Raw genomic sequence first — 14,283 nt, 5'->3', positions numbered from 1 at the left:
CGACGAGCTGTTTCACGAATTATTTATAGAAATAATTACGTAGGTACATTCGAAACATCTCTCTGAAACTCGTTTTAAAACACAAATTATGAAAAAGGTATACCAATTGTTCTTTTTTCAGTTTTGGAACCATTAATATGGAGGGAAAAATATTTCTGGTTTGAATAACCAATTTGCTTCTTTTACTCCAGTAACTTTATACATCACAGCATGCGTCAAATCCGGTAGTTTGATTTTTTGCGGACTTGTTTATGATGTTGTCCTAATGAATAATCCAAGTTTGTGAGCACCGAACGCAAGTTTTTCAAAAATCTAAAAAAAAACAGGTTTTTTCAATTTTTGGCGATCAAAACCCTGAAGGACTAGTTTTTGAAAAAAATAGCTTGGTAAGTTTTTAAATAAGACTAAATTTGCTACAATATGATACTAGAACTTCTCTGCAGACCCAATAGTTTACGAGATTAAGCCTTTCAAAGTTATCATTTTTTTCGAACTTCGCAATTTTTTGCAATTCTGTCTTTCTGATTAATTTAATTTTGACCCTGACTATACCATCAAAGCTTCTTATGATGGTATGTTAAAGAATAAAATGAGAAGTGTGAACGATTATGTTTAAGGGTGAAGAATGAACTATACTACAACAATTTTCAATTGAAGGTGATTCATTAGCAACGTCGCACTTGAAGTGACCAATGGATAATCCTCTTACCAACTATGCAGAGGCGTAACAAAATAATATTTTTATTTATTTAAACACACAGGTAATTGTGTGTAAAAATTGTTATAGTAGGTGGCGCTCCCTGGTGTCAATGGTAAAACTGATTACATTTTCTTATTCTGCCTAATACAGTACTTCAAAAAAACAGAAAAATTTACAAAATAATTATTATGTTCCTTTTATATAGAAAGAGAACTACAAAGCAAAGAAATAATTACCTATGTTATGCTTATGAAGTTTCAGAATCCATTGACTCTTTTGAAGAGGAATCCCCAGTCACACTTAAATCTATTATTATTTGGTCGAAAACAGTCTCTACTATCCCGTTCAATCTCCGCATATTCTCTTCTTCCTTGATCACATGGGCTACAGCATTAGCCCAATCTTCTTTCCGTATCCGTTCCATTGCGAGTCCTAATAAACGTTGGACGTCAGAAATTTTATATGTCACGTTTTCACGAGCTACGTAACCCTTAATTTGACCCCGATTAATTCTATCGGGTTTAACACGCAATGGTAAGGAGGAAGTCTCAAAACGGTGATGCCTTCAGCACGAGCTATTGTATCCACCACGTGCTGGCGAGATCTGTCACGATGCTGTTTAATGACACTCAAAAGCTCGGCCTTAACCATGTCCTCGGAAAATGGAATTCCATTTTGTCCTAACCAACTCTGCATGTCTGCTTTTCTGATGGTCATAGTTGACAGCTGTTCTACGAATCGGCTGTGATAAGAAGCGTTATCCATTACTATTACCGAATTTGGCTCGACTCGCGAAAGAAGGGATTCAAACCATCTTGCAAAGCGTTGGGCGTCTATGTCTTCGTTATAAACCCCTGTTTTTTGGGATAAAAAAATTAGTGCATTATCTTCTAAAAAGCCACTCTAGCTACCTATATGGGCGACAATTAGTCGTTGCCCTTTACCCGTTGGTCCGCGTAACCCTGTTAATACACCGTCCACAAATGCTTGACGATAACTAGTTACAGTAGTATCTTGCCAGATCTTAGACACTGTGTAACCAGCATTCACCCATGTTTCGTCCAGATAATAAATCTTTTCGTGAGCAGAACGCATTTCTCTAATAGAGCGAAGATATCTCCGTCGCCATGAGACTATATCTTCTCTTTCTATTAAGACAGATTTACGGGATCGCTCGGCATATATAAATTCTAAATGTTCTTTTATTATTTTCCTTAACATCTCTTTGCTCATTTTTGGAATAAGATCATTATCCATTACCTTTGTCCTAATGGATTCGAGGGTTGGCGATTTATTCTCAAAAAAGAAAGAATGAATGGTATAGCGTACAAAATTTTTTTGGTACTCGTCCAATTCAGTTTTTTTTCTACCACGACAATGTACTTTTGGAGCTTGCACAATCCCAGTCACCTTTTTTTCACCTACAATGTGTTCAATTGTCGACACGGCTATTCCCGTTAAAAATGAACACTGGGCTACAGCTTCCACTGAAGGAAGTGTATTTTTTGAATTTTCGTACACTCTACAGACAATCTGTTTTTCTTCTAACGACATAGACTTCCGCTTTCTTTGTACATTACTTGGACCTGCTACGGCATCCATCTTAATACTAAAAAAATAATAAAATTCAATCATATTATTCAGTTATTTGTCAGTTGTTTACTCACCTCAAAAACTATTTTAAAGTTGATGTATTTTGAAAAACACTTCATTGTGAAATTTTCACTAGAACAGATTAACAAATCCGCAACACGTGTTTCGCCGCACAGTAGCTTTTTCAAGCGTGTTCACTAACAAACTGAATTCTACATACATTGTGATTTATATATACTTTTTGAAATATCTACCTAGAAACTAATAATATTTTAGGAACATACCTGTGTTTAATGATTAGGTCAACTAATTATCTCACAATAAAGTGTGAATGTGATGAAAATCGTATGATAATGTATTTTGAAAAACAAGTACCTACCTATCGGCCAACTCTATCTTAAATTTTAAAGATAATAAATATAACAGTCTATTCAATAAATATAATAAAATATATTTGATAAATACAAAACAAAGTCACCTTCACAAGAAACAGAACACACTACGCCAATGCAGATAAGGACGTTTGATAATGAAGAAATCGAATGACTAGTTATGGCATTTTAAGGGTGCAAATATAATAGACCTGCGAAGTGTTGATCAGTTTACCGATGTTTCAAAGTATTTAACGAACTGGTTCACCTATTCGCTCGTACATCCTATCGATATGCAGAAGCTATCTTGTTACGGGGGACAAATTTTATGGAATCATTTTACTTTTCAATTATTTACAATGGCGATGCATAGACAATAAAATTGACCCCGGTAAGAATTTAGTTCTAACATTTCATTGTTGCCGTTAGCTCTCAGTTCAATTTGTAAATAAGCTACCTTCAATTGAAAATTGTTATACTATAGGAAGACATTGAAATAAACAACTCAAAGAGGAAGGAGACAAATGTCGAAGAATTGATAAATTCTTATTTATGTAATGGAACACATATTTTAAAAATTAAAGTCAGGTTTGAAATAAAACAATTGCATATGTGATTTCGTCTATTATTTATTAAGCTACGAATAATGAAGTAAAAAAGAGAAGTACAACAAAAGTTAATACATTTATTTGTAGGAAATTGAGTAATATTGAAAATAAATCACTTGCGACCGTATATCCTCTCGTACGACTTCAGCAGCTGCTTCACCACGCGTAGTCTTTCTGCTTGATGATCTGAGCTCTACTGTCATACCATATACTGGTGAGAATTTTATGACCTGTGTTTTTAAAACAAACATTGGTGTGTTTGAAGGGTCTCTCAACGATCAAAATGTCCTCCTCATACTTTGTAAACAAGCGAGTCTTGACTTTTCGTAGTTGAGGTCGTTCTCCTTCTATCTGATCCATGAGTTCATCTAGAGGGAACTAACACTCCTCAGCGTTCTCTTCCAGAAATGAATAAATCTTTTCCATGGCCTTATCAACTGTGGGATGCTGACGATTTCCCCTGGACTTTCCTGTTGGTGGTGCCTGGTAGAGCTTTGTTTGGCAAAACCGATGATATCTGGCATCAAGGGCTACCAAATCTGTGTTCTCAGATATACGCTCTTTTATTTTAAGAGCCCATTCATCACTACGTTTCTCAGCTGCTTTCCGTTTCCTGGCTTCTTCTTCCTTTCTGCCACAAGGAACTCTTCAGTCATTTTGTCTCCACATAGACAACAGTGTTCTCTGAAATTGAACTGCTCAGAGACTGATCGCGTGGCCCTTGATGGCGTAATATTTGATTTTTCACTGCTAACAGCTGCTTTGATCAACTTCGGATTGTTGTATTTTATCTGACAAGCCGTGTGCACATATGTCTCATTTACGCCCCTCAATAAACGCTGATTTTCTATGTTCTTAAGGGAAATACTCGACGCAAGAAGGGTTTTTACGCCTCTTTCCTTCACTAGGCGTACTTGACCTCCACTTGAACTATCCTTACATATAAAACAGAAACCCAGGCTGGGACTGGGATCAGACATGCTGTAGATTTTGAGTTCAAACGGCACTCACGTTATGGGCAGCCGGCCAGTCAACAACTGAAACGAAAAAAAAATGGATTATTCATTAGGCCAACATCACAAACGAGTCTGCAAAAAATAAGAACTACCGGATTTCAAAAACTAGTCCTTTATATGGTTATTATCGCAAAATTGGAGAAAAAACTAGATTTTTCGCGGTTTTTTCGATTTCTAACAAAGTTGCGTTCGGCGTACAGATTTTTTTAAACAGATATTTAAAACACGCGATAAAATAAATAAACATATTTGGAACCAAGAACTTTTTCCGCTAAAATATCAGCATTAAGTTCAACGCCCACGGCTTCCGTGCCGTGTAACTGATCCGGATCAATGCCAAATTGTACGCGAGAAAGATTACGTTTGACAAAAATGCCAACTCCTCCTCCAGCACGTCCAACTCGTTCTCTATGATAGAAACCGTAATTTGGAATGCCAAAAGGTTCATTGTGCAGGTGGCTTTCCTGCACAAGTGCGACATCGATGTTCTGCGCAATTAAGAAATTTTCATAATCGAGTTTTTTATTTGAAATGCTATTGGCATTCCAAAATAACAACCTTAAGAGAACTAGGCAATGTTAGTTGTCCAGCCATTAACAGGTTCCAGTTATCACGCTGGTGTTCACCGTAAACATCTTTTCGAGTACGGGGAACTGGATGAACAGTTTCTTCATCTGGTCCAGAGCGGAACAGATGTCACTAACCTTCGACGAACAAGGACTATTGGGCGCTTCAGTCGGCTTAGCGGAAGTGTTGCCGCTCCTGCATAACTCATCCCGGGCGTGTGCTAGATGCTCCAGCAGGACGCCTTCCAGGTATGGATGCATTTTGGGGGGCATTTGGTCTTCCTGCGAACCTTGGGGATCTCAGAACAACCTCGGTAGTTCGCAGTATGCATCCCCTTGCAGTTGTTGCATTTCAGAGGTTCTGCTCTGGGTTTCTTACATTCACCTGAAAGGTGTCTGCCGGCGCACTTAACACAGATGGGGATGGCTAAGCAGTTCCTCTGGCTATGTCCGAACCGCTGACATCGGTGACACTGCCCTACCAGTGTCCTCTGGTGTTGGGGCTCGACCTTAACTTTGACGTTAAAGAGTTCCCGTTCGTCGTAAATGTGTTTCTGGTTTTGGCTCACTTGATCCAAAACCAGAGGAAGTGGGCGATTTCCGCGCATCATCCTGGAGACGAATGTTGGCTGGAAACCCTTCTCCACCAAGGCATCCTCGATGTCCGCGGTCTCCAGATGTTCTGGGACTCCTCTGAAGACAGCTCTGAGTTGCCTGTCTTCAGGTAAGGTGTACGTGTGATGAGGAATTTTTTCCCTCACCAGGAGTTTGGACATGTTTCTATAGTCCTCTATCGTGGAAGGCTGAACCTTGATGCCGTGGGCCAGGTTCACCGCTTTTGAATAATTGACCTTATGAAAGGTGGCAAGTTTGGTAAATTGAACCCACTTGTCCTTCTGGCGAACGGCAATCGGGGGAACGCGTATTTTCTTGGCGCTTTGGGGCGCTTCAGAACGCGGAGGGAGAGGGAAGACATTTCCCAAATCAATGGGATTTCCAACCTGATCAAGATCAAGATTTTGTGGTGACTGTCTTGGGCAACCCTATATGGTAGAAATGGAATTTTCGAATTTATTTTCGATTTCGTCGACTGACATGTCATGTTCTCCGTCTACGGAGGATTCTGTTGTCGAAAGTTCCGACTCAGAAGCACTGTTTCTAGCTTCATCTCGAAGCTTTGTCTTCTTGGCTACTCTTTTAGGCTTCTTGCCGGTGTTTTTAATAATCGGAGCAGCTGGCTTGAAAGGAAGAGGAGGAAACTCCTCTGGAAGGCGGCGTTTTTTGTTAGCCGATTCTTGATCGTATCTACTTTTTTAGAATCTGGCTGCGTAGAGGAGGTGGTGTTTATAGGAGTATCTTCGGGGGATGCTTTCCGTGACGGGCGCTCGAGAAGCTCCTTGACCCCTGGTGGGGGGCCAGATGGCGTCCGAACTACCGCTCCGGGCAGCTCTGATGGACTCAGGCCCAAGCAGTCAAGTAATAAACTCATAAGGGTAATTACTTCACGCCTGGACGACTACGTCGACGTTATCCATCTTGATTTTATCCAGGTTGAAGCCTGGCTCTCTTCCCCTTTGAACTGATGTTTGCCAGAAAGACAAACGGGACATGACTGATGTTTGATGGTGGCATGAAAGTCCTCAGACATCCATACCGCCCTTCGCGGTATACCCCTACCTGGCTGGGGTGAGATGGATGAAGATATCATTCATCTGTTAACGGAGGACATAGGGGGCCTCATTCGACAGAGTGTCGGGGCCTTCTATATCGGGAGGGGTCGTCTACAGCGTAATCTATAGCTTCCCTGACTAACGTGGACGACTACGGTAGATGCTCTCGAGATTATTTGAAATAAAGTTCTACGCGGTGTTCGGTGATGAGTGAGTTGTGCCCTCCATCGGTGGTAAGGTGTATTAACAAATAACATTTGATTTTCAAATCTCATTGGCGACCTGGCATAGTACAGTTTTCTATCGCTATAGAGTGGCAAATCGCATTGGCGACCTGAGATTTATATCGCGATAGAGTGGCAATTTGTTCGGGGAAGGTATTCATTCAGTCGGGGTCAAATAAATAACGGAGCAACAATATAAACACAAAATAAAAAAGCTGTTTCTACCTGACGTACCACTGATGAAATTAGTTACTTCGTTACAGTAGGCGAGACTCTTGGAAGCGACAGCTTAGCTCGCAATTTTTGTTGAACCAAGGTTTGCCGTTAGAAGGTCGTTTCATTTCATCAAGGAATATATACAACCATGGATGATTGAATATATTATTGCGTGATTTCAGAAGCACAAATAGATGGATTTTTAGAATTGAAACAAACATCTAGCCAGGGGAAATTTCAAAAATGGTCTTGAAAATTCTTCCACTGAGCAGATCTGTAATGCCAAACTTAGCGCGGCTTAAATTGTTCCCCAACATTTATCGGTAATTCACTCAACACTGAAATGAGTTTGTGATCAGGAGATCCCAATGGAGACCTTACGGTCTAAATTTCTGGACTGATTGTTAGATATAGATCCAGGGGTTTTCTCAAGTCGTAGATGTATGCGAATAAGACATAAACCACAGCGGTCGTCAAAACCAACATAACATATCCCATCAGTCGAATTCAGCCTGATTTATGCGCCAGAGTTATGGAAAATTGGATTTTTCGGATGCACTCCACCCAGAGAAGCCATAGCGGACATTTGATCGATGTTATCTCAGACAAACTTTGTTTCTTTTTTATGTTTTTGAACAGCGTAAAATGAATAATCGTAATGCAGAACATCATACAGGTGTGGAAAGGGCAAAATCTCTAGTCAACCCCGATGTAGTTTCCATTTCCTCATAGACATAATTCAATACCTATGTGTGTCCAAAATACCGGTAAAAACTTTCGTTTTTTCATTTCAGGTCAGTTACTTGGATTTTACATGATTTTCTACATTGTGCTGATAGCTCTGTTTGCGATATGTATGCAGGGCCTCTTCTTCACATTGAGCGAAAAGGAACCAAGATGGAAATTAGATGACAGTTTGATTGGAATGAACCCTGGTCTTGGTTTTAAACCCATTTCCCCAAAAACTGAAGAAGGTTCGCTTATTTGGTATAATATCACCGATCCTTCCACTATTACTAAATGGGTGAAATTGATGGACGAGTTTTTGAAGCGTAAGTTCTTTTATTTTCATTCCGTTTATCAATCATTCGAATATATTTTCTATCTAACAATTTAAAAACAACCCACCCTCTACCTACTGACAATATGCTTTTGAGAATGTTTTGAAATTCCGAGTATATCCGGAGATATTCGGAAAAAAACAGAAATTTCGGAAAATGGTTCAAAAATATTCAAAAATAAATTGCACTTCCACATCAACACTTTTTCCCTGCTACATAATGGTGTTTTCAGATTTGCTATCCGACGTTTCGTCTTCCGGTCACCATCATCAACTTCATTTTTTTATGTGCACTACATTGGATTCTTTCTATTTTGAATAGGAACAGATTTTATCTTCTCAATGATGTATCATAAGTTATCATTCTTTTTCAAAAAATTGGAGATATTAAAAAAATCAATTCGTATTCATAAATAGGCTTTGACTTTGATGTTTCTAAATTTGACTTTCAATTTGTTACACTCAATGACATTTTGTTGTTGTACAAGTCATTGAATTTTTGGCGAAAAATGGCTTTCACGAATGAAGGAAAAAGAGATATGATACAAATTTATTACAAATACGATAGAAACAGCGTTAGGACATCGAAAATGTATTTAAACTTGTATTCCGAAAGACGACAACCACATCGAACTATGTTCAAGTTATTGAATTACAATCTCGCCAAGTTTGGTTCATTTGAAAAGCCGAGGAAAAATACGGAGACAGAATTAACAATCAAAATTTGATAAATGAGATGATGTGTATAAAGTAAATTTAGACAGTGTATCCTTTTCAATGAAAATATATCTTCGAACAAATAATAAAAATTAACTAAAATGTAAAGACAAAAGTAAATCACAGCAAATGCTCAAAATACTGGCCTTATTTATGATAACACAACTGTGCCCTTCTTCGAAAATTATACACTGCACGATTAATTTCCCTCCTCCTCAATCTTCCTAACTCTCTAACAATGCTGTGTTGAAGGTCCTCAATATTTTGATATTCCCTCTGACCATAAAGCCAAAGCCAAAGGTAGATCATTCAAATAGTCGTCGAAAATCGACATCAAAAACTGGTGATAGGTTTCTCCACTTAGAATTCCGTCAAATGAATGGGAACCCAAAATTCTATCTTAGTAAATTCCTGCTCACACGTTAATATTAAATCGCACTTGAGGTCGAATTTCTCGGAACTTCCTGGGGTTGTTTATGCTCCGTTATTTCGGTTCAATATCCCACAATTCGTAAAAGTGCTCTCTTCTGTCCAAATTACATTTTCCAGGAAAATAGGAAAATCAGGTCTTCTTATTATAAAAGGGAAGCCCAAGCGGGGATTTCGGAATTTACGAAAGCGCGGCAGATTAATTTACAGGGGGATACCTTGTACTCGGTTAAGTACCTCCACCAAATATGAGCCCCATACATAAGACCGCCTGTGAGGGATAGAGTATCAGATTAGTAAAAAAAAAATTGATCATCAGAAATTCTCGAGCGCGTCAGATTAAGGTAGGGTGAGTTAATTACCTGCTAAAAAGTGTATATTCCAGTAATCTGACAATTTGAGAGTGACGTAAAGAAAGGGGAGGGCAGCAAAGTTGTAAAAAAATAACGTCATTTCGACATTCTCGAGTGTAGTTATTTTTTTTTTATTTTGAAGGAAACAATTCAAGGATAACGAAAATTATATAATCTGACGATTTCCGCAAGCCGAAATAACAAAAATTCGTCGATAAAGTTCAATGCGTGCAGCTGTGTGATACCTATATTTCCCTCTCCGAGTTTCTATTCCTCTATTATCTATTCACTTTTTCTCTATCTATCACTCTCTCACTCCCTCCCCACTCTGAATTCTGTTGCCATGACGCCACATGATCACAGAGACTCGTTCATGATGAAGATGATGATCAATCAATTAATTGATGGATGTAGTCGTTACTACGTGGTAGGAAACCACAATGAAGAAAAAAGAAATTGAATTTTCTATGTTTTTTACCACTTTTATTTGTAACTAACGTTTCGTCCTATAAGGACATTTTCAAATTCATACAATATATAAGGACATTTTCAAACTTATACAATATATAAGTTTGAAAATGTCCTTATAGGACGAAACTGCAGTAACGTTAACACAATAAAAAATGGTAAAAAACATGGAAAGTGTCATTTCTCTTTTCTTCATTAATTAATCAATTAATTCTGAAAGATTAAATTTTTTTGAGCTTTTTTTTTATTATTTTCTTATAAATACAAGTGTTCTACTTGAAAAACATACACTCATTTATTTGCATGTCATTTCCTGAGATATTCAATTAAGTTAAATGAATAAATTTTTTTTTTCAATATTGTTTTTGTCAGATTAAGCGAATCTCTCTAGATAATCGTCAGATTATGAGACAACACGTCTGAAACATAAAGATGAACCATATATATCTCAATTTGACGCTCTTGAGAATTTCAAAATGGCGAATTTTTTTTGCACATTATAATAATGGCCGCGAGTTTGCGTCAGATCAAAATCGTCAGATTATTGAATGAGAGCTTTTTTTTGTTGCACTTAACACCCTCTTAGAAAATCTGACGCGCTCGATTAAATGTTTTTTCTTTTCACTTTTAACCCTTACGTACAACCACCTACATCATGCAAACGATCAGATTAACATACGAACATTAATAAAAATACGTAGGACATTGATGCTATCAATATCTGACGCGCTCGAGTATGTCCATGCAACAGTATTTTTTTACATATTTAAAAATCTATAGCTCCCCTGCTATTAGCCAATTACGAAATTCTAGTCGCCTTCGGGATGCAATTTTTGAGATATGTGTATTTTATAACATTTTAAACCGCTTTTTTAGATGTCTCCACGCACTTGTATGGCCAATATTCATTTCGAAGGAAATTTGACGTGTAGATTTACCCGAGTTCATGTCTTTTGATTATGGGTTTCCATATGTTGCGTATCTCTACACTAGCTTGGCTGAATACATTGTTGTATTTTTCTGATTGATTCGTACGTTACTTGATGAAAATCCATAGTAATTTCATAAACTACACCTCACGATTTGATGTCCACAAACTTTATTTGAAAAATATATCAGACATGTTTCGCTACACAGTAGCTTTATCAACACTGTTATCACTTTTGATAAAGCTACTGTATTCAGCCAAGCTAGTAGGTATATGTGTATCACATTGTACTCAGTTATAGTACTTGGGTTTAATCTTAGTTTTCACTTATTATTTGTCTTTGTTTCTAGTTTTAACTTTTTTTTTAGGTTTAATTTTTTAGATTTAGTGTTAATACTGATCTTAATCATAAGTAATTATGTACACCTTCGTAACAACTTGTTTGTATAATGGGTGCTGCCCGTTAGATAAATGAACAGTCTAAGGCATATTACTAACGGTGCATTCTTTATTACAATCTTCCGAAAATTATTTCAATAACATGTTCAAATAATGTCTTTTCAGCTTACAAAACCAATCAGACTGGAGAAAATTTTGTTAATTGTGACTTTGGGAAGCTTCCAAAGTCAGATGAAGTTTGCGTTGTTCCTATTCAACAGTTGGGACAGTGTAATCCAGATAGGCATTATGGATACCACTCATCATCCCCATGTGTTTTCCTGAAGTTAAATAGGGTAAGTAGGAACATTATCAGGTATCAGGCGTTAAATTAAAATTATAAATAATAGAGATAGAGTTTCAGAAGGTGGCGTTTTTTTGAAAACTTCCTCCTCGTTAAAGAACTTCTTTCAAAGTTCATGATTCTTTTTAGTTTCTGAACTATTTTCAACAACCTAAATACCTTTTTTCACATCGTAATTTGTTTATAACTTTTGCGATTTTAAAAACTAGTTTTGGTACATTTTTTTAGATATTATTCCAGATCTCTATTTTTCACTATAACTTGTGACATAATGTGTCTGATGACATTTCTAAAAGAGATTCATATATATCGTGTGGCATACCTACTTTCGGCCTTTGCAAGTTGGGAAAATACTTCTCAAAAAATACCTGCATCGAAGTGACACTAACAGACTCACTGAGTGACGTAAAGCTTTCTATTTCTCTCTTACCAACGCAAATAATCCGAAAATCTAATTTTTTTTTAAGGCAGTTTTTTTTTGTTACAGGCCTGGAACACTTTTGTCTGTTTATCTTCCAATGACAAATTTAACTCGTTCAATTTTTTCAAGATCTCCGCCATAAAAGATATGAATAATGTCCTTGGCTTTGCTGTCCTAGCCCATAGGCCTTACAACAGGCATATTCCCTCTATCTAGGACCACCACTGCCAAGGGAACCCCTACTCCTCCGAACTCCCCCCGTACCACCGGCGCATAGCGTCGGCCATACGGGGAGGGACGAATCAGCGGGGTAGAAAACCCATTTTCTTCATTTCCCAATACACACAGAACAATCATCACACAATAATATATCAAATAAACTCAAATTGACAATTCTGGTTCTTTTAAAAGAGAAACAATCATGATATGACATACTCTCCCCCTACATTTAGTATGCCCAACCCATTTGAATCTAAGTGAACAACATTATTAGCGCACCCCTTGGAGGTATTTACGAAAAAAAAGTTTCATATCTTGCCATGACTGAGGAGACCATAACCCCTCCCCATAATCAGCATCGCCTTTCTGCGACTGTAAGCCAGCAGTTCCCAATCATTCATGAATCGTATCCATTCAATCTTTTTCCCATTTATATCTCTCAAAATCATTTCAACATTCATCCTTTCCGTCATTTCCTTCCTTTCCCTCCACAGTCGCTAACCAATCCTGTCTCCATACATGCATCTATCAATCACGTGCTCTGCCGTTTCAGGCTCCCCATAGTCACAGGGGCAGGGAACCTCCGGATCCAGGTATCCCGGAAAGTTCCGATGTCCCGTGAGCAGCCTTCCGCGATAGATCCAATGAGTCATATCCGACTGTTCTACAAAATCTGTAGAACAGTCGCCCAGTCGTACCTGTCTCCCATTCCCTTTGCCATTCTCTCCTCATACTCACCCTTATCCCTTTTCCCTCTTCAATCTCACTATGCGATTTTCTTACGTTCCACATGTGCTTTGTCCATACCCTTGGTAGCTTCCTCGAGAACTTTTGCATTTCCTACATTACTTCCATCATGTCCCCTCTTCCATGTAGGTACTCCTCTAGCACTCCTCTTCTCAATCATCTGCTGAATCATTGCTGCTCTTTTACTCCTCACTTTTCCTGCTTTCACTCGTTCTACAGCCATAGCAGAGTCACTAATTACTTTCACGCTCTCATCCATCCTCCACATGCTGATCAGTCGCTTGATCGCAATCAGCTCTGCCTCGTTCACGATGCTTTGTCCAGTGATCCTATCATTTCCAGTGTTCCATTCATCCTCACCCCTTTATATGCCCAGCCTATTCTCATTCTTTTAACCTCCACCTTCGCTCCGGCATCTACATATACTTCAATCATTCCTCCGTCCTCCATCTCCCCCAGCAACCAGTCTTCCTTGTCCCATTCACTCTCCATTCTTGATATCTTGCCTTCTGAGCGCAGCCGTTGGCGTCGTTCTGTAAGGGCCAGGAAGGGCCTCTGTGCTGCGCTCAACTGTATCTTTACCCTGCTATCATGCACCCTATTTCTCCACACCTGTACTCCATACAGAGTACGCACGAAAAGTCGTAATTCTCGTCTTTAGACTCGGGTGTACAGTTTCTAAATGTCGGCCCAACTTGGCAGGAGCCATGGAACTATTAGGGAGCAGTTTACTACACAGCATGCAGAGAGGTGAGCCGTTGGAATCAACAAATCCGAAACTGATATATGATCCATTATACTTCCTTTTTTACGTCTTTGAAACCGTGGAACTTGACGTCGTTGCATCATCGTCTGGATCGGTAATTGCAATATATTCTGCGCGTTCTGCTTTTGAACATTCGGTTTCGTTAGAAGATATTATTGTAACACGTTTAACGCCTTTCGCCAACGTTCCAGTCCTCTTTATGAATGTTACATGTTAGGGTGGTGGGGTCAAAATAATGCACGATAGTCACTACGTAGAAGAGTTGGTGCAAAGAAGAATTATGCAAAACTGAATACAATCAGAATACAGCAGTTGAACAATAAACACTTCGGTTCTAGCAGGTAGATACTTATCGCTCCGTACGTTAATCGTCGACTGAGTGTCCCCTTATGCTCCTAGTCCAGGATTGAGGGTCCTGAGATAAAATCTTCCCCACACGGTTACTGTGTGCAGAGGCTAAAATATCGTC

At 38.5% G+C, this 14,283-nt stretch overlaps 1 protein-coding gene across 1 annotated transcript in view; it reads left to right on the top strand.

The window, feature by feature from the left end:
• Positions 1 to 14,283, top strand: part of nrv1 (nervana 1) — a 29,522-nt gene that overhangs the window by 5,044 nt on the left and 10,195 nt on the right. Inside the window, exons 2-3 of the mRNA XM_023157963.2 lie at positions 7,759 to 8,016; positions 11,484 to 11,653. Coding sequence (XP_023013731.2) covers positions 7,759 to 8,016; positions 11,484 to 11,653 — 428 coding nt within the window. The remainder of the gene's footprint in view (positions 1 to 7,758; positions 8,017 to 11,483; positions 11,654 to 14,283) is intronic.

This window comes from Leptinotarsa decemlineata, unplaced genomic scaffold (assembly GCF_025532065.1).
Source record: "Leptinotarsa decemlineata unplaced genomic scaffold, Ldec_3_MD MMD2_tig00026374_RagTag_RagTag, whole genome shotgun sequence".
NCBI lineage: Eukaryota > Metazoa > Arthropoda > Insecta > Coleoptera > Chrysomelidae > Leptinotarsa > Leptinotarsa decemlineata.
Note: the sequence above shows the minus strand (reverse complement) of the source record. Positions and strands in the feature narration are given on the sequence as shown.